This window comes from Rhinolophus sinicus, chromosome 7 (genome assembly GCF_057876585.1).
Source record: "Rhinolophus sinicus isolate RSI-liver-muscle chromosome 7, RSI-T2T, whole genome shotgun sequence".
Taxonomy (NCBI): domain Eukaryota; kingdom Metazoa; phylum Chordata; class Mammalia; order Chiroptera; family Rhinolophidae; genus Rhinolophus; species Rhinolophus sinicus.
In genome coordinates, this window is record NC_142507.1 from 45,986,972 (window position 1) to 46,007,598 (window position 20,627).

The following is a 20,627-nucleotide window of genomic DNA, read 5'->3' on the forward strand; positions in this document are numbered from 1 at the left end:
TTATGTGTGGCAGGCAGGCCAGCGGAAGCATGAAACGACAGGCTTTCGTTTTTCGTCCAGTGATGCTGGGAGGGACAGCTCTATACACCACCAGACCCCCTCCCTCTGTAGCACCTCCACTCTCAGACCTGCGGTGGACATATCGGGCAGCCAGTCCTATGATTTCTGCTGTCTGGCCTCCCAGCACTTTAACAAGGAGACGGAGTCTGTTGCCATTTGGAGGAGGCTCTGGAGTTGGGTCCTGTATCCTGGGGGGTTGCTGAGCAGGCAGAGGAAGGTGGTGGGTGTGTGAGGGGAACAGAGCAGCCCCTCAAGGGGAAAAGTCAGTGCTGCTGCTTCTGTTCTTAGTGCGTTTCCCCGGGTTTCAAGTTCGATACTCTCACATCTGGCCATGTGTTGTTTCCTGTCCTTGGAGTTCATTAGACTTCTTCTTATAGTAAATCCCAGTCTGTAGCAGAAACCTAGAGTCCAGGAGCGAGACCTGGGTGAAGATCTGTTTTTCGGGCCCATCTACATTTCCACGGAGTCAAGACGTTGGGAGTGGATGAACTCACCCAAGGAAAGAACAGAGTTCCCTCTATTCTGATCGTTATAAATACTTGACGCCATGTGCTTTAACAGACACTAAGTGCTTACGTTTATTATTTTACTTACCCTTAGAAACAGCTCTGTGAGGTAGCCATTATTACTATCCTAATTTTACAAGTAAGGGCAGATGATAGAAAGGGCTAAGTCACTTTGCCTATAGCAAGAGCAGTGATGGGCCCAGCCTTCTGATGCAGCCATTTTTAAGCTCCCGTTAGGAACAGACAGAGAGAAGCACAGGGCTCTGGACCGGAATCTGGGGGAACAATTCTTGTGAGGTGGGCGCCACTTTGTAACTCTAAGAACTGGCATTGCCTGATATTTCAGGAGCCTCCCTATGGAATGAGGGAGGCTTATTCCTGAGCCCCTCATGTCCCTTTGTGGGTTTCCTTTTCCCCATCCCGTGACCAGCATGGTGCTCTAGTGCTTCTGGGGAGACCACCGGTGCCCCATCATCACAGCAGGGAGAGGCCTGTGCTCCAAAGTTACCCCCCAAGCTCAATTCCCAGTCCCTCAGGGCTGTGGTTATGCCCCCAAATTTTACTAGTTGGAGTGGGAAGTGGGGACATGGTAAAATGGTATTTTGTGGGAAAAGGGTGACGTGGTCAGATGGTTTGGGACGTGCCAAGTTACATAAACACAAAGAGATTTCTTTATCACAGTTCTCAGCGTGTTCAATGGGTTAATGAGCATCTTCCCGACGGGCATGTTATGGGAAGAATTTCCCAAACTCACTTGACCACAGAACGACTTCCGAATGTGGTTGGGTTTGAAGCAGAAATGGGGCAGGGGAGAAAGATACTGTGGAGGTGGGTGGCCGGAGGCCTACAGGAATATCTCCAATGCACCCCAAGGGTTAGCAACTGGCCTTGACTGGAAATCCTGCCGTCTGTGTGTGTGTGTGTGTGTGTGTGTGTGTGTGTGTGTGTCCACGCACCCACACACATAGGCACAATTCCTGGCTATCAGCTCAAAGGCAGGGACCAGATTGAGTTTCATTATTTAGCTTTTAAGGCCTGTCATCCCCTAATGTTTGCTCAGGTCTTTGTGCGGACTCCCTGTTAAATAAGGCATAGCCTGCCTCCCGTGGGCTCTGGGTGGTTGAGGAGGGCTAGAGTGGGGTGGGGGAGCTCCTCATCATTCTGAAAAGTCTAGGAAGGAGAAAACGCCAGTTAAGAGGACACTTGTACCCTTGAGGCAGGCCCTGAGCCCTGGAGGGCATGCTCTCTGGCCTGCCCCACCTCCTGAGGACATGTTGGAGGGGCCTTTGCAGGGAACTTTTCTCCAATTGACACCCTCTGTTTATTTTTGCACCCCTAATTACCCTTTCAACTTGCCATGGTTTATTTTTAGAGGTTTCCCATCCACCTCATTAACAGCTCGTAAAAGCTCCTGTCTCATATTTTTACCATTTATACCCTTAATTAAACACAGTGGCCTTTGTTATCTCTGATACAGGGCCTTGTTAGAATCTAAATGGGGTGACACACAGTTACTGCCTAACTGCTTTTTAAGCATTCCTCTCCCTCCCTCCAGCCCTTTGGTACCACAGGGCTACCTAGAGCCCTGTCTCTCCAGGACTCTCTCTGTTCCCTTTTGGTTACTGTATTCTTTTCATAACCAAGGAATGAGTGTGTGGAAGAAGAAAGCTGGCTGCTCTGTGTTGTGGTTTGATTTTGTTTTGTTCATTTCTTTTTTTTTGGGGGGGGGCACCCTTGGCCTCCCTCTACCCTCACCCCGAGTTATGAGGGAAGAGGTTGGTTGGGCTTATGTCAAGCTTTGCCATCCAATGTGTAAACACAACAGCGATACTTAATTAAATGCACACCGGGACTCAGGTCTCTGATCCTAAACCTGCAGATCTGCCCACCTCATCAGGGGAATTTGGCCTAAATACCTCGTCCTGCTGGCCCAGTGTATTTTCAAACCTGAGTGGGACTGGCCAAATACCGAAAGTATCCATCATGGGGGGCACCAACCCCAGGTACCACCTGGCAGAGGAAGGAAGGCTGGCGTGGGGCAGAAGCAGCGCTTGCAGTCTGGTGACAGGGGCATGGGCCCAGGTTTCCAGGGCATCAAGGGATATGTTTCCTGGGCAGTGTTTGGAGGGCTGTGGAGGAACCTGCACTTGGGGCCTGGAGGGCAGTGGTTTGTCCTCCGTGGCCTGGGCCAGTCGGCTTTGGGGAGCCAAGGAGTGAGGTAAGGCCTCCTGGAGCTTCAGAGGGGAGGAGGGCAATTCCCAGGATGATAAGAAGAGCAGATGGTCAGTAATTAGATGTTTGCCCAGCTCTACAGATAGGTCATAAAAGGTTATCTCTGGTAATAACTCTTATTATGGGCAAGGCCCCCAATTCAGATTTTTCTAGGGAGAGATGCGAGTTTCTCTTAAGCCTCTAGGGTTTCAATTACCTTCAGCTCAAAATAGTTCACATGCCCAAGTGGCATGTCTTGGGGACGCCTGTTCTGAAACTCTTTACCGACATGATCAGCCTGTCTGCCTCTGCGTTTGCTCTGTGGTGACAGAAACAAGGGTGTCGGCATGGGACACAGATGGCTCGCCCTGCTGCATTAGGGACTGAGCTGCAATATCCTTGGTGGAGGGTGACATGCAGGGCACTAGGCAGAGCTTTCAGAGCAGGTGACTTTGTGGCTAACACCCCCTCCCTGTTCAGGTGAGCAATGTGCTGTCCCGGGAGTTGTCAGACACATAGCCAGGGGACAGTAACCCCACCCCAAGACTGTTCATGAGCACAGCCCCTGGGACCACCTCCCTGTGGAATTCAGGACACAAGCACCCCATGAGCGGGCTCTGGGTCAGGGTCTTCTCGGTCAGGAAGAGCTGGCCCACTCCATGTAAAGACATCTTTAATCCAAGGACCAAATGCTCCTCGATGCATGGGCCTGGACTTGACTGGCGTCGGAATCATCTGCCAGCTTGTTGACATATAGATTCCTAGGTTCCAACCCAGGTCGAGGCAATCCGAATCTCAGAGGGAGCAACTTACATTTTTAACAAGCTTTTCAGGCGGTGCAAATGCCCAGTAAAGTTTGAGAGCTACTGCCGGAGACCGTCCTCAGTGACCACTACGCTTGGTTTTCTAGGCCCTGTTTTCTGAGCTTCACGCTTGGTATTCTGCATGTGGGTACTTGACTTTGGTCTTGGCTCGTGTGTCCTCCCCCTTCTGGCAGTAGGTGCTTCCTCTCTGGCAGGCTCGCCATGATGGCACCTGGATACGCAGGGCAGCAGAAGGGAACCAGACCAGACAAGAAAAAGGCTCTGATCCTGGTCACTCGTGGAGGACAAGAGCATGTGCATGAAAAGAAATAATGAGACAAGGCAACACACACTGGCATCTCATGAGGGAATCTACTCCAGCAACTGCTTCCTGGATATGGGAGGGAGGGTTGCTCTCCCCTGCAGGGGTCTGGGAAGGCTTTTCCAGATGGAGAGACTTGAGTTAGGTCTTAAAGAATGACTGGAATGGAGGTTTCCCAGGGGAGGGGAGGGCATCCTGCCAATGGAGAATCCGCATAAGTAAAGGGGTTGTGTTTGGCTGTGGGAAGGGTGGTGGAGACCCAGGAAGGGTCTCGAATGCCAATTAATCCTTTGCCAGTTTCATGTCAGGCAAAGTCCTCGGTAATTTTTAAAACTTTATGCAAACATTAACCATTCCTTTTCCCCCTCTGGGCAAAGTCAGTAAAGATTTTTGAGTGCAGTCATGTAGAGTACATGCTAAAGTTCTCAGTCCAGCAGGGAAGTAGACTGGCTTTTTAGGGTTTGAGAAGTAGCTGTCCAAGGGCCAAGACTGATTAGTTTGCCTAGCAGGTTAAAAAAAAATTTTTATTTAAATTTTTTAATATGAATGTCTTTAGACAGAGCTTGTGTCCTCCCAAAACCTGGCCCTCAGTTTTTGTTTTACAGCCTCACACATTTATGTCACCCACTGGGCCCTGCAGGTCTCAGAGTTTTCAATCCCTGGAGGGTAATCCAGGAGGGAAACAATGAGAGTCTAGAGAAAGAGTGGGTCTGTGAGACAACACAGAAGAAGAATCAATAAAAACAACGTATTGGCTGATGGAGAGAGAGAAGGGAGTCCAGGATTAAACCAATGGGACAGGGCTTCTGAGGTTCCTAATGCCGAGGGAGCCGCTTGGAGAGAAGTTTGCTTTTGGAAATGCTGGGTTTAGGCTGCAGCAGGATGTACGAGGGCCTGGCAGACGGCAGTTTCTCCTGGTGCTCGGGACAGTCCTGGCAGCACGAGCACCGAGGTGGTAGGGGGTGTGGAGGGGGTGGTGGGTGAAATTGTCCGGGGAGTGAGTAGAGAGTTGGGGGAGACGCCAAGCAGTGGGCCTGGGGGCCTTCTCGCTTCTAGGGGTGTGTGGATGAGTCGGGGTGGCTGTAGAACTGGATCCCATGAAGGAGACCAGAGTCAGGCAAGGAGAGAACCTCAAGGTGGGAGGCACTGTGGGAGCCATGAAGAGATGCACTGGGAACGCGTTAATAAGCCACTGGCTTTGCCTGCTGGTGAGAAGGCGGGGGGGCAAGTGTTCACGTGGTTTGGCTCTGCTCTAAATGAGGGTACTTAAGGGGTGGGGCGTCGATGTATTTGGCTTCCCCTGAGGGGCTGGCATGGATCATTGCACCACCGGGCTCTGAACTGGACGGTGGAAGGGTGGCCTCCCCTCTGACATGTCACTGTGCACACCCTGCATAGTGGGCTTGGCCAAGGCTGAGCTCTTGCCATTTGTCCCACGCTGGCTCCCTCTGCCCCACTCCCCAGGCAGCCTAAACACATGGCCCTTCTCTGCTCTTCAGGCCAGAAGCTGCACTCTGCCGAAGGAGCTGGAGTGGCTAGAACTTCTAAGTCTCCCTTGGCCCCGTCGGCTTCCAGGTTGGTTGAACACCAGCCAGTTTTCCATTCGGGTTTTAGTTGTTCTGCCTCCTCGCACCCTGTTGCCCAGTCAGATTGGAGAGGCTGGCCACTCAGCGATGGCCGAAAGCGGGGAAACTCACTCTGGGGATAAAGATGGGCTTTGAAATGGAAACCTTTCAGTGCCGCTTGGCCGCACATTTTCCTCCAAAGTGAAAAGCTGGCTTGCTCCCCGGGTTCGTCTCTGAAGCAGTATCTGGTATTTATCGAGGACGGAACCAAGAGCTCCCAATGGAAATTCCTGAGCCTGGAGTTCTCTGGAGCCACTAGCTTTTGGCTTGCTCTCTCCCAGTTAGCTGGAGTTCAGCTAAGGTTTTTTCTTGAAAACTTTCAAGCTCTGAGAAGTTTGAAGAGGCACAAGTGGGGAAGCTACATGAAAACGCACTGTCTTCCTCTTGGTGTGGACACCTTGTGTTTTTATAATTGATAGGAAGAAGGTGGGTAAACGGCAAGGAGAAGGGACCTTGGGGGGGGGGGGTGCCCCTCCTCCAGGAGCAGCTGCAGCAGCCCTGACTCTCAGGGGTGATGGTCATTGTCTTCTGTTCCCGCAGCCTCTGGGACCTCCCGCTTCTGAAATTATGTGCCCGTGCTAACCTCGTGGGCAGAAACCAGAATTGGTGGTTGTTAGCACAAACCTTCCAGCTGCGAGGAAAAGGAATCGTGAGATATTTGACATTTAAAAAGACAGCTGGAATGAGCGAGATATCGACTGACACATTCATTAAATGTCACCACTTTTGTTTCTCCTCCACGCTCACTGCTTAAATTATTCTAAATTAATTACATAGCCATTTGATTTATGCTTTATAGCCCCGTCCCTGCTCTCTCCCACCCTCTCCAGGCTTAGGAGCCGCACAGCAGCTTTAGTCCCTTTGTTTTCAAGTTACCCAGTTGTGAAAGGTGAACAGGCCTTCAAGGAAAGAGGACACCGTGGGGGCAGCAATGCTGTGACACGCTCTCAGGCAGCAGATCAGAAGTTTAGCGCGTTCACTGCCACCAAAGCGACTATGCTCCTATTTTACACAAGTCTAATGAGGCTCAGAGAGGTTATGAATTCAGCCCGGGGTACACTGGGGAAGATTGAAGAGCCAGGATGTAGCCCAGAACCTCTGGCTCTAGGCTCTTGAATTTGCCACATATATTGGTGTGACAGAAATGAATCCATCCTCACGTGGCAAATCTGGCAGGAAACAGCATGCCATGTCAGGGGATGTCATGACCCCTGAGATGAAGAGATTGGAGAATACAGTTCTACCCCCAGCTTCATTGCAGGGAGAGGGTGAGCTGGGAGCCTCAGGGCAGCCACAGGTTCAAGACCAGGAGGCAGAGAAAGAACTCTGCACAGCAAGGCACACATATTTGGACCGTTTGGGAGAGAAAGTTACTGGTAGTTTAAGGAAGACAGTGTGTGAAGCTCGTCTGGCTCTTTGATTTCACAATCCATTTTGCGGTGCGCCATTGTCAGTAATTTCTCCAGGGAGCTGAAAGACTGTGGTACAAAGGCCATAGCCCTTTCCACTGTGATTAGCTACTCGTCTGTCATCCAGGGACTCACATTTTCCCCCAAACACTTAGAATTTCTAGCTAAGAAATTTTCATTCCTGATTGCCCCATCCCAAAGGGTCCCCACGAACCTGGCTCAGGCACAGGCTGCAAGGTGAACCGCAGAGAAAAGAAGAAATTAATGTCTCAGAATGCCTGAGGCACCTGCCCACGTCGGTGCTCTGTGTGTCTCTGGATAATCCCTGATGTGTCACCAAACGTTCCCAATCTGTGCAGAAGACAGAGGCACCTCAGGGAGAAGAGTCACATATCTCCTCACTCCAACTCCCAGTCCTAATTTACTGCGGATTAGTTGTCATCAGCTGAGACCCCTGCAGGAGGGGAGAGTCACCACCCTGGTACTGAAAGGAAAGAGATGCAAGAAGGCAGGGTTGCTGAGCTAGCCGGGCTGAGTGAATTTGGAGGGTTCCTCTGAACCCTCTGAGCCCTCTGAAGTCTTCTATCTGCCCTCTCCATGGCAGCTTATCATCGGATTTGCCTTTTCATCAAGTCCAATGGCATAAGCTTTGTTAGAGCTGCATATTGTAGAGTGACGAGCCCTCCTGCCCTGACTAAACTCAACAGTGCTTTCCAGCCAAGCTGCTACGTTACAGCCTGACTTCACTCTTCCTTGCATAGACCAACATAGAACACGTTTATGGGGCTACTGGCTGCAGTTCAGTGAGTTGGGCAGATTCCACAACTCTTTAGCTGTTCCTGGAGGAGTAACTGGTGTAGAGGATCAAATTAGTATTCATGACCCGTGGTTCACAAAGAGGTCATCGCAGGGCTCTCTCCAGGAAGGGATGAGGCTGCAGTCTCGGAGGGTATATTTTGGGGTGTCTAAATTTAGGGGTATATGGAAAGGTGGCTGGGTTAGGCAATTCTTCTCTAGGATGCCTTAAATCTCTGGTATATATCTAGCACTGCCCTTGCCACATTATAGTTTTTAATTCATGTGTCGCTCTCCTCCTCTGAATTCTGAGCTCCTTGAAAAGCTGTGTTTTGTTAGAAGGCAGCTTTGCCTCACACTTAAGCATGTGAGCTCTGGGATTTAATTATCTAGGTTCGGTTGTGTGACCTTGGACAGGTTTCTTGACCTTTAGAGGTAGAGGGAGAATTAAATAAGATAATGGATGCAAAACGCTTAGTACAGTGCTTGGCATATATGAAGTGCTGAGTGTATGTTAGTTATCCTCAGCCATACCATGTATACACTCGGTACTTGACATGTTTGCTGAGTGAATACCTGTGTGCATGCAAAAAAAAAAAAAGATGAGCCTGCATTCATGAGAGTAAGTCCCCCTGAATTTCTTGAGCGTTCTGGGGCTGAGTAGTGCAGGAAGGAGAAGTTGGGCTGTTGGGTTGAGTTTGGTCGGCAGGTTGGGAGTTGGGCCAGGACATTTGCAGTCGTGGGAGACGATGTCCACAGGAAATTGGCAAGAGTTGAGTTTCGTGTAAAAGGTCTGGTTAACTGGTCTGCCCTCCATGAAGTGCTTCATCCTTCACCAGGGATCACAACACATGCTTATCGGTTGGAACCCCAGAGGTAAGGGTGGGTTTGCAGACAGAATGGCAGCAAATGGCACCTTGTGGATGGATTATAGTGTCCTCAATTGTTGGTCCCTATAAAACTACCCAAAGCAATCTACAAAGTCAATGTAATCCCTATAAAAATCCCAATGACTTTTTTTTTCTTTTTTTTGCAGAAATAGAGTCATCCTAAAATTCATATGGAATCTCAAGGGACCCTGAATAGCGAAAACAATTTTGAAAAGGAACAAAGTTGGAGGATTCACATTTCCTGATTTCAAAACTTACTGCAAAACTACAGTAATCAAAACAGTGAATTACTGGCGTAAAGACAGACATACAGACCAAGGGAACAGAATAGAGAGCCTAGAAATGAATCCTCACATGTATGTTCAAATGATTTTCAATAGGGTGCCAAGTTCCCTCAATGGGGAAAAGACAGTTTTTGCAACAAATTATATAGGAAAAACTGGATATCCACGTGCAAAAAAATGAAACTAGACACTTACCTTATACTGTATACAAAAATTGACTCAAAATGGATCAAAGACCTAAGTATAAGAACTAAACTATAAAACAATTAGAAGAAAACATAGGGGGAAAGCATCATGGCATTGGATTTGGCAATGATTTCTTGGATAGGACACCAAAAGCACAGGCAATGAAAAAACAGATAAATTGAACTTCATCAAAATTAAAAACTTTTGTGCATCAAAGGACACGATCAACAGAGTAAAAAGGCAACCCACAGAATGGGAGAAAATATTTGCAAATCATACACCTGATAAGGGATTAATGTCTAGAATATATAGAGAACTCCTAAAACTCAGCAGCAACAAAAAAACCCCAACTCAAAAACGAGCAAAGGACTTGAATGGACATTTTCCAAAGAGGACATACAAATGGCTAATAAACGCATGAAAAGATGCTCAACATCACTAATCATTAGGGAAATGCAAATCAAACCCACAGTGAGACAACATTTCACACTGATTAGTATGCCTACCATCAAAACCAAAACAAAACCAAAGAAAACCCAGAAAATAACAAATAGTGGTGAAGATGTGGAAAAACTGGATCCCTTGTGCACTGCTTGTGGGAATGTAAAATGTGGCAGCCACTATGGAAAACAGTATGGTGGTTCCTCAAAATACTATGAGTAGAATTACCGTGTGATCCAGCAATCCCACTTCTGGTTATACACCCAGAATTGAAAGCGGGGACATGAAGAGATATTTATACATCCATGTTCATAGCAGCATTATTCACAGCAGCTAAATGTCCAACTCAAAAGTCTATTGATGGATGAATGGAAAATAAAATGTCGTCTACACACACACAATGGAATATTACTAAGCCTTAAAAAAGGAAATTCTGACACATATTATAACGCGGATGAACCTTGAGGACATAATGCTAAGCGAAACAGTCTAGACCCAAAAGGACAAATTTCATATGATTCCACTCATATGAGGTACCCAGAGTAATCAAATTCCAATTCATAGAGACATAGAGACAGAAAGCAGTGATGGTTGCCAGGGGCTGGGCGGGGGTGGGGAGAGGGAATGGAGAGCTGCTGTTTAATGGGTAGAGACTTTCACTTTTGTACGATGAAAAAGTTCTGGGGATGGGAGGTGGTGATGAGGGCACACCAATGTGAATCTATTTAAAGCCGTTGAACTAACTGTACTCTAAAATGGCTAAAATGGTAAATTTTATGATATATCTATGTTACCACAATTTTTTAACAAGGCAAGAACGTAGCCGAGGGGAAAGAAAAAGACGCGGGCCCCTGCAAATGTGGGTGAAAATAGACTTGGGAATCATGACGTTTCAGCGCTTTGGATTCGCTGGTTCTGAAGAATCATTTTACGACGCCCTTGATTGATCTGTTGTTGTTCACCAGCATTTTCATCCATCCGTTTTGCTCGGGCACACCTCCTTTATTATTCATGTCACTTTCTTTTTCTTTGACCTCTACCTGGTGATGGTTCTCGAAGAACCTCTCTTTGAGACTCTCCTTGTTGCCTTGTACCCGCGTGGCAGTGTCAGCCTCCTGTCTTCGCAGCTCACTTTGGTGTGCAGGCTTTCTATAAATGAACATGTCATGTCCGACCTCTCTGCCAAGCTGCATCCTGAGTTGTAGCTGTCTGCTAGACAGCCCGCCTGCATCTCAAACTCCGTTTGGCCCAAACTGGGCTCGTCATTTTTTTCCCTTGTGCTGCTGAGTTTCTGGTTTCTATGGAAGGCGCCGTCATTTTTCTGGTGTCTCAAGTGTAAAAACATCCAATGCTTTTGAATCCCCGTTCCCTCTCCCTGTCTTCCAGGTCGTTCAGTTGTCAGCCCTACTGCCTTTTCTGTCTGTGATCGCCACATCCTGTACAGATGTCCTTGTTTCCCGGTGCACTGCCCACGTCTAGCTCAGCCCTCCATCCCCTCTTGAGGCCCCTGTCTCTCCTTGTGGGCTTGCCACAGCCGTGCTGGGAGTGCAGCTGTGAACCAGCCAGGGCGTGGCCAGCCCGGCTCCTTGTCCTGGGGAGTCAGACATCTGTACAGAGCTCACCTCACAGGGGAGCAGGACACAGCAAGAAATCCCAAATGGCTTGTGGATGAGCCACAGCTCCAGAAGGTGAGGCTGGGTAAGTGGAGAGGCATGGCATTTAGACTGATGCTCAGAGATAGCCAGGAGCTTGTGGTTCCCAGGTGATCAGCCCATTTGGGAGCAGAAGCCAAGCCAGCAATGGAGGGAGGTCAGGCAGCAGGTCCATTTCCCAGTGGAGGCAGCTGACGAGAAGTAGGCGGGGTCCAGGTCTGAGGTTCTGGGTAAGGGAGAGGAGGGCTCCTCGTGCAGAAACCCAGAGTTCTGCCTGGGCCGACCCGTGCAAGCAAGGTGGCCGGTATGCTCGAGGGGTTCACTGTTTCCCCTGGATGCAGGGTGCGTGGCAGCCCTGGGAATTCCTCAGCTCTGGGCCGTCACCTGTGTGGACCTGACATCAGCCGGGGGTATGCCTCCTTCTCACAAAGGTTTAGATCAGATACCGCTTCTTTCTCGAAGCTGTCACTCATTCTGCCCAGCTGTGATATTCTTTCTTGGACTCCTGGAGCCTTTTATTTCACCTCCCTTACTGCACTTACCACTGTCTACCTTGGGCTATAGTTACTTATGTTGCCAACTTACAAGACTAAAAGCGTTTTGTGGGCTAGAGTCAAGCCTGAGGCTCGCACAGTTGTGTGCCCCAGTGGGTAGTCCTTGATTTCACCCAACAATGAATACACTGCAGTTTCCCTTTATTGGTTTCTCTGAATCGGTCATTCAGTAGCTGTCAGCCTCCACGGGTCTGCTAAGCTCACTGTGGCCTTCCCAAATCCTGCTAACCAAATAGTTCCGGTTCTTCTTCCCCTGGGCGCTTGAACCCCTTATGCTTGGAGAGGCCACAGGAGTAGATCTGCGCAGTGAACTGCGAAGGAAAGTGACACGTGTTCCCTCGGCCCAGAGCACTGAGGCCAGCTCGAGGCCCTTCCGACCTCTCTTCCCTTGGGCTTGGCAATTAGCAACGTTTGAGATGTTGGCCGCTCTGTCATCCCAAGTCCTCTGAATAAATCCATGAGCAGAGACCCCTCGCTGACCTGTGATGGACTCCCAGCATGAACGACAAATAAGCCTTTGTTGTTTTTCAGCCACTGAAATCTGAAAGCCGTTATTGCTGCATGACCCAGCCCAGCCGAACAGACACATTTATCCCGATGGTTGATCAGCTCTAGATACAACGAGCACATCACCGAATCCCGCAGGCTGATGGGTGACCGGAGGGGAAGGCGGAAGCAAGGGGAAACCATGTCTTTAGGTGGCAGAGTGCTTCTGTCAGCAGTGCGGCCCCCTTGGTGGCCTCTCACTGTGGAGTGCCAGTAACAGACGCAGACATGCAAGGACGGATGGTACCCTCCACTCTCCTCTCTGTGGGCTGCCTTCTAAATTAATTAAAAGCTGGGGATGAGTAGAGAGGCTATTCTATTAAGTTAGAATGTTCTTTTGAAATTTTCCAGTCTGCAATAGGATTTTCTTATCACTCAGCCAAGTCGTGTTTTATGAGAACGAGCAGCATTCCTCTCCTGGTGGGCAGAAGCATCACACTTTCCAGCTATGAGTGTACGACCCATTTGCCTACAGAAGCTTTGGCATCTGGAGGGGCTGCTCATTGAGTTGAACAGCTGAGGAAACAGCAGAACCCTGTGAGCCAAATGCTCTGCGAACCAGCAGCCTGACAAAACACAGGTGGCTTCCAGCTGTATGGGGTATGCAGGTATTCCTTGGGCAGAATGAAAAACAGGTGGGACCTTCTGCTGTACCCTCTGATTAAAGGGAAGTCGTTATCTCTGTGAAACAAAGATTCGAGATAAAGCTTGGCGGCCTCCTGTGTGTGTGCTGACTGATAAACCTCAGGAACATACAACGACAAGAGGAATGGGTCAGGACAGAAATTTAATTGAATAAAAACTCCAGGCTGCGACAGGGGCGGGAAGATGCAAAGCAGTAATTAACAACATAATTTTTTAAATGATACAATTAATTAACATTCTGAGTATGGGGGGGTTAGCCATCTTTCAGCCCAGAAACACTGCTAAATAAAGAAGGGAACTCAGCATTAAAAAAACAGAACAAAAATCTATGTGCAAAGGCACTGATTATGCGACTTCAGCGAAGCTCTCAAGAGCCACCCAAGAGGTTTCTCACGGCAGAGGAAACTAACCAATGAATCAACCATGTGTTTCATTTTATTCAGAAACTTGTAATTCATTTTATTCTCATCTATGGGGGAGAGATATTGGGCTTGATAATGAAGTTGGCACACATTCAAGTTTCATTCTCGTTTCAGGCTGAGGACCAAGAAAGCCTCCCTGAGGTGGGCTCCCAGCCCATGGAAATTTAGCAACTTATGGCTATTGCTGGAGCCGGGGTGGGGGCGGTTGGGTAGGGTCGTGTGGGGGCTTGACTGCAATCTGCTCAGGAAACGAATTTCCGAAACCACTGGGAGGCTCACTGGTGTGAGAGATGGGCTTGGACAGAAGAGGAATGTCTGAGAAATGTAACTAGTCCATGATTCACTGATCACACTCCCTTCTCCAAAAACTGAGTGTGGTCATGCTCGCCTGCCTGAGGGTTTGAAGATGACAGCTGCACAAGAACGTTGAGCTCACTTCTGGAAGAACTTCTTCGCACTAATTTTTGGGCTCCTTATAACCCAGGAAACTCAATTGTCCCCTTCATAGATGCAGGACACACAGCACTTCCTTGGTCATTGAGGTGGCCATCTGGGTGGGGTCAGTCAAGAAAAGTGCAGTTGATGTCCTGGTGTGAGTCTTGCCATGACCTTGGATTTTTTCTTGCTCTCGAGAGACTATCTAGCCTCTGGACTGCCTAAGAAGGCTATTGATCACAAGACATCTGGGGAGAAAACTTGTTTTTATGCCAATGGCACAACTGCCCGTAGGCTAAGGCTCAATACAGGGTGAAGTTGGGGTTTATCTACATTTCCTTTTCCAAGCTGGAAACTTCTTTTGTCACAACATCCTGTCACCTCACGCCCAACACGGTCATTTTTAGGACTGGAAGAAACTGTCCAAAGTTATATCAGAAAAGAAACCTGATAACTTGCCTTAAAATGAAAGTTACTTTATTGATTTGCATCTCCTAAAGCATGTGACATATATAAAGAGTAAGACACAGGGTGTGTGAATAGCTTTTGCGTTCTTGACCTTCCATCGTTGAAAGAAGGGGTTCTTAGGCAGACTTGCCTCTCGCAAGTCACACGCGCAGCTCTGGAAATTAGCATTGTCTGGTTACAAATGGAAGTGGAAACTCACCTCCACACATTTACCAGGGCTATACAGATGGATGAGCAAATCAACCTACTTAGAGGGGGTTAGTGGGAAGAGCACTATTAACTCAATAGAAATGCACTATTACAATAAAGAATAGTTTAAACATTTTTTTTTTTTCACTAAACTGTATTTGACCTAAGGTAGAAATCTAAAGGAAAAAAACAAAAACAAAAAACCCTTCATTACCACTGAAACAAACACACACTGAAGTACTTAGTAATTTATAGAACTAAAGTGTAAGATGAATATTGTCCCAGCATCAAGGGAGGCTGACACAGGCTTAAGCTGACTGCATTTCTATAAACATGGACTCTAACGGTTACTTGGATTTCAAAACTCCCCACTCAGAACAGAATATTTCATCTGGGTTTTTCTTTGATCCATGTAGGCATTTGAAACAACTGTTTGATACTTTGTGGGGATTAGAAAGCCATGTGTAATGCAGAAATCATTCTGGAACGCGAACACGTGTACTTCCCTTTTCTTTGCCATGAAGGTTACTTTTGAGAACAAAGATCATGTTTTCCAAACAAATACGGCCATGAATTGTGAGGCGCAAGAAAACAGACGGCATGTTTGGTTTCAGCAGAATCGTTCCTAAAGAAAGTGACTAAATTCTCCTGGGGAATCAAGACATTTTCAAATTATGAAGGAAGTCACTGCGGAAGGGGAGCGAGGAACCCTGCACGACCCGCTGAAAAAAGTTCACAGACACCACAGGGCGCTCGTGATTTCAACATGCGACCTGCTTATGTCACATCAGCGAAGAGCCTCAAAGAGTCACAATCAGCCTTGGAAAGGCTCTTGGACTGGTTTGCACCATTCCTGCAGGCCACGGAGAAAGCAGCCGTAGCTCCAGCCTCCTTCCTTCTTCTCCAGGGTAGTAGAGCTCGGTGGAGACACAAAATTGCAGAATTTCAAACCCCCTTCCCCACCCAAAGACAACTATGTCACATTGTATTTTGTTGAACCAGCTTCTGGGCTGTCTACGCTTTTGTTTTTTCCCCCTCTCCCCGTACTTTTTTTTTTTTTTCTTCTTCTTTTTTTCTTGACAGCAGATCCATAAAAAGTTGAAAACCACAAAAAACATCACCGTGGGAGACAGAAAAGACGAAGACAGATCTGACCACACAAGTGTCTCAGCCATGGCCTACACAGGAGCAGTTAAAACTGCAGTGAGCAATGTGCTGCCGGCCGCTGCACAACACTGTTTAGACGGTTGAACGGTTGAACAAGTGCAAAAAGAACGGTGCTGAGCCCCGACTGTCGCTTGGCCGTGCCACTCATGGTGTCGGAGGCGGCTTTGGAGAGGGACTCGAGCTCTCGCTGTCTAAGCTGGCAGCTCGGCCCTGCCACTGTGGGGAGGAGAAGAAGCCAGTTATCGATCGCCAGGGGAATTTATAGTTCAACTTCCAAACTTATCTGGCCCATGCACTGAATGTACCTTTCCCAGCTTCTCGTAAGCTTTCTTGAATTTTGCTGTCAGCCATGCAAAAACGTACAGAAAACAGGTTTAGGTCTTCTAGTTGGCAATACCTGATTTTTAAAAAAGATACTGTGGAGATAATTAAAGCTTTCTTCCGTGTGTGTGTGTGTGTGTGTGTGTGTGTGTGTGTGTGTGTGTGTATTGTAATGAGATATGGTGACTGGGCCATTTCTGAGTGCTTCCGCCATTTTTCACACTGAAAACCGAATTATGTAAGCAGTGAAAGAAGCAATGTGCAGAGTAGACACCCTTACTGCCAAGAGCCCACGATCATGAATTATTAGCTATTTGTCTGGGAGCTGTTAGTACAGCTCAAAATGTGATATTGCTTTAGCTCTGGGCTCTGGTCTTCAGTCCGAATGCTTCTTAGGGGCGTTCATACTGCACCTGTGAAGAGGTAGGAGGTGCCAGGTGAGGCAGCCCCTCCCCCTTTCAGATGCCTCCACCTTTGCTCTCCTCAGCTCTCCTGCTGCCTGCTCTCAGCCCGGCCCTCATCCCTCTGAAAGTGGGCACTGCAGTGAGGCATAACGGAGTGAAGGATAGGGCCGAGGATGGATGGACCCACGCTTGGACCGTTCAACCCTTCTTTAAACTGAAAAGCCAGTCAGTCACAGCTGGGGCAATGTTTTCTGGGCAAGGAGCTGACCCTGGGGGTGTTCTTGACCCATTTGGGGGCTCTAGGACTTCAAAGAGAGTCAGTGTCCACTGCTCACGCCATCCTTTTTGTGAGCTAAGGAGACCCAGTACTCTCCTAGGTGCCCACGGGACAAGGCTCCAGAGAGAGAGAGAGAGAGAGAGAGAGAGAGAGAGAGAGAGAGAGAGAGAGAGAGATATTAGGGGGTCAAGATGACCTTTCTGAACCCGAAGTGCAGCCCCTCCTACTTCTCGTGAGCTTCAGGGGTCTCCACGGTGGGGTGTGGGGCTGAATAGAAGCTACACCACGCATTTGTTCAGGTGTGAGGGTGGGGTGGGAAGGGACACAGGTCTCCCCTCAACACAGCTATTTCTAGACAAAGCCGAACCACCTAAGGAATAGACCGTTTGCCACCCCGCATCTCCTGTGGAGGAGATGGGAAACTCACCACACTGAGGACAGCCTTCCTGCTCTAGTTCTAAGGAAAGCCTCTGCTATCCTTCCCCAGGCTCAGTGCTTCTGGTCTCTCAGCATTCCCTGTTCAGGCCACCCTGCGGATCTTTACAACTAACCACAGGCCGGAAAACCAGGTATGGACGACTGCCATTATATGACTTAGACCTGAGCAATCTTAGCATGCCAGACCCGGAGGCAGGCCTGGGGAGATGGTCCAGTCAAAACTCTTGTCCTTGCAGATAAGAAAACAAAGATACAGAGACATCAAGACACAGCTAGCAAGGGGCAGAGCCAGGATCCGAAACCAGGTCTCCTAACTCCCAACTCAGGGCTCTTTCCACGCCACCCTGCTGCCATCTTGGCATCTGGCCACACCAGGGGAAGAAGGAGACACGAAATGTAATAGACACCTAACCTCTTTGGGTCCATACCAAGTACTTACTCCTAACTCCAGGCGGTAGTCTCTCTGCTTGCAGCATCCACGTGAATGCAATCACAACCGAGGGTTTCCCTGGTGAGATAGTTCAGATAAATAAATGCCTCGCTGTGGAGCCCACTGTGACTTCTGACTCAAGTGTTTAACCAGAAGGTGACATAGGACGATTACTAATGCTGTCACTTAACAGACCTTCGTTGTAGACGTTCTACTTTTTCTGTTACAACCTTTAATGTTGGTAAAAGGTACACTGTAATTACTGCCCTCTCCCCTGGGTTAGCATGCCACTTACACAATCTGATTGATAGGTCCATTCAGAGGAGAAAAAAACAAAATGGCTATACAGAGTACCTGTTTTTCTTTATATAACAGCCTAAAGAGAAGGCATATGAAGCATAATTGTTTATCCAGGACAAATGAAGAAGGCCCACGGGCTCCCCTGCTAACCCCTAATGTTTCCTATGACGATAAACACAGGGAGGAAGGAGATGGGGTTCGTGGACAGTGGGAAGGTGAGTGATTCCAGGGGAGCTTATCATGGTGGCTGTGAAAAAGCAGAGAACTGGTCCCCGGCACACAGGAAGATGGTTGTTGCAGGGTGGCTGCGTTCCAGTAAGATCTTTTACTGTTCTGAAATGGGTCACGTTCCAACAGAGCTCTCAAATCTCTGGCAGGTGATCTGAAGTTGGCCCTTCAGAATAAAACCCTTTGGAGAAGGTCGCTGACCAACGTGGGCTGTGTGTGTGGTGACAGAGATGACAAGTAACACGGGGCAGCAACACCGAGAGGGAAAGGGGCACAGCCGCTGCCACGGAAGGACGCTCCCCGTGGCTTAATCAATTTGTATTCATGGAAATATCCCAGCAGGGAAAAACATCTTTCAGTTAATTTGTTCTCCTCAACCTTATTTAAAAACCCCAAACACGCGGCCAAGTATGGTGCCCTCTGTTCTCATTAACAAAAAAGAAATGATCACAGCACTTGAAACTCTTGTAAAAAAGGTGCAATATAAACACAGAGTGCTTTACAAATACGATGGCATTTATCTTCCCGGGAGCTGGAGAGTAAGATTTCTTCATGTATTATACAAATAGGGAAAACATGTTCCAGCAGCAAGACTCTTGCTCAAGGTCCAGAACAGGACGGAAAAGAAGGCAGGATGTGAGCTCTAAGGATAATTGAGATGACTGTTCAAATACAATGCATCCCATGAATACAAAGACCATCTACTTAATATTAGCCTGGTGGGTTGTTTGATGCATTTTTATAAAGATACTTAAACGGTGGGTGCTAAAGGTGTAGATAATGAATTTTACACACATCTGTACTGAGGAAATCCTAAATTGCCAACACGCATGTCATTTTCAGCTTCTTCAGACAGAGCTGATGAGCTGAGCAGAAAATGGTAGGCTAGTGAGTGGGGGAGGGGCAGTCTTGGAAGCCTGGGGTTCGAAGTCAGGAAAGAAGCAAAACCCAAAGGATATAAATCAATTTATTCTCCTTTCGTTTTCTATGTACTGTTACTTTCCTTTACCGTTTCATCAAATATTCATTTTCAAGGGCTTGATGCTACTTTATCTTTCTTTTGCAGTCTGGACGAGTGAGCCAGACTCACTAAAGAAACAGGATTTGGAATCAATTATTTGGCTTAATTAGATGGTATTCATCAGGAAGGAGAGTGTTCAGGGGCCGAGTCTTACCATCTCCCTGCTGTCGGCACCCACCCCCAACCCCAGCGGCCGCTGGTCGGTTACCTCCAGTTTGTGTGGACAGCCCAGTGATGGGTTTTCGCAGATCCAAGATTAGAAAGGGGGTGCAAGGTGCCAGCTCCCCGGCCCAGTCATCGTTTAGGGTCACAGCTGTCTAGAATAGCAGACATGGGAGGTGCCCAACCCCTCATTTGACTGACCAGCCAACCGAAGACCAGAGTGGGACAGCGAGTTGTCTGAGGCCACACAGCCCCTCCGAGGCCTCTCGGCTCCTATTCCATGCCCCTGCACCTAAACCGTCCTGCACATGGTAGTATATTCTATTCTTAAATATCGCCAAAGGATATTAAAAAGGGAAAGGGGCACGGCACCATGAGGTACATTCAGAGAGGCGCCAGATATTGTCTCCAGGTAGTCTAGAGTTCTGCTGGGTAGCTGCTGCTTGTGTAGGTGGAGGCCGGTTGTGGTACCTCACCCACAGCTAAGGGACTGGCCTCACTCCTGAGAGCTCCGCAGTTGTGGTGAAACCACACAGCCACCACAAGATGGAAACGGGAGGCCTCAGATCGACAGGAACTTAGCATCTGTGCCTCACTCCTCCTGGGGGCTCACAGGCCTCACCGCAGGAGCTGTGCAAAGCCACATGCCTACCTGGGGAGGTAAATCAATTAGCCTGGCTCCGTGGAGGCTTCTCTCCCCCAGGATTCCACGAGTCCAAACCCCTCAGCTCTCTGTCTCTCTCGAGACACCTCACACTGCTAGAAACAGGTGGACACGGGCTTGTCCCCCCTGAGAAGGAGAGGGAGTCGGCAGGTCCTCTGCGTTTGCTGTCCACACCTTTCCACCTTTCCTGTGTGGTGACTCTGCTTGAAAGCTGAGGGGCCATGTTGTGGCTTTACATTTTTATCGGTAGATTTTCCAACTGTATCCAGTTCTCTAGCTTACTGGGCCGGGAGCCTGTTAAGAGGAGTGATCGATCCCCTGGCTTTCCAGGAGAGGGACTGGAGTATGAGATATTCAAAATGAGGTTGAAAGCATGCCTGGCCACGGCTACGTCCCAACGCATTTGAGAATAAGCAGGCCTGGGGCCCATCAAGGTGATAAATCACAGGAGTCCGGTGGAGGTGGGACAGACTATACCTGTCACTGGAAGGGACATTTTCCTCGCAATTGAGAGAGAAATGACTGGCTCAAGGTTATACAGCAAGTCAGGAGGGATCAAGTCTGGAGCATGCGTCTCGGGACCCCCTCAGACAGTGTACTGTCCGTCACGTCTCTGTTAGAGCCCGGCCAGAAAGTGTGACGCCTTGAAGCCCAGCTTTCTTCTCCAACAACGGTGAGAAGCAGCGTGCAGGAAAGCAGGCTCTGCTCTCTGGTGAGCTCCCTCCACGTAATGAAAACTGCCCTGACTGCCCGGCTGGAGCCTCAGGGAACT

General features: G+C 48.6%; 1 protein-coding gene across 11 annotated transcripts in view; it reads right to left on the reverse strand.

Annotated features, from left to right (window-relative positions):
• Positions 1-14,246: 14,246 nt before the first annotated feature.
• Positions 14,247-20,627, reverse strand: part of SYT6 (synaptotagmin 6) — a 124,142-nt gene continuing 117,761 nt past the window's right edge. For 9 of the 11 annotated variants that reach the window (XM_019730367.3, XM_088799508.1, XM_019730365.3 and 6 more), the window contains one exon: positions 14,247-15,826. In XM_019730367.3, coding sequence (XP_019585926.2) covers positions 15,755-15,826 — 72 coding nt within the window. In that variant the 3' untranslated portion in view covers positions 14,247-15,754. Of the gene's footprint in view, positions 15,827-17,478; positions 17,559-20,627 lie in introns of all 11 variants that reach the window. The other 2 variants (XR_002137258.3, XR_002137257.3) reach the window with 2 other exon arrangements.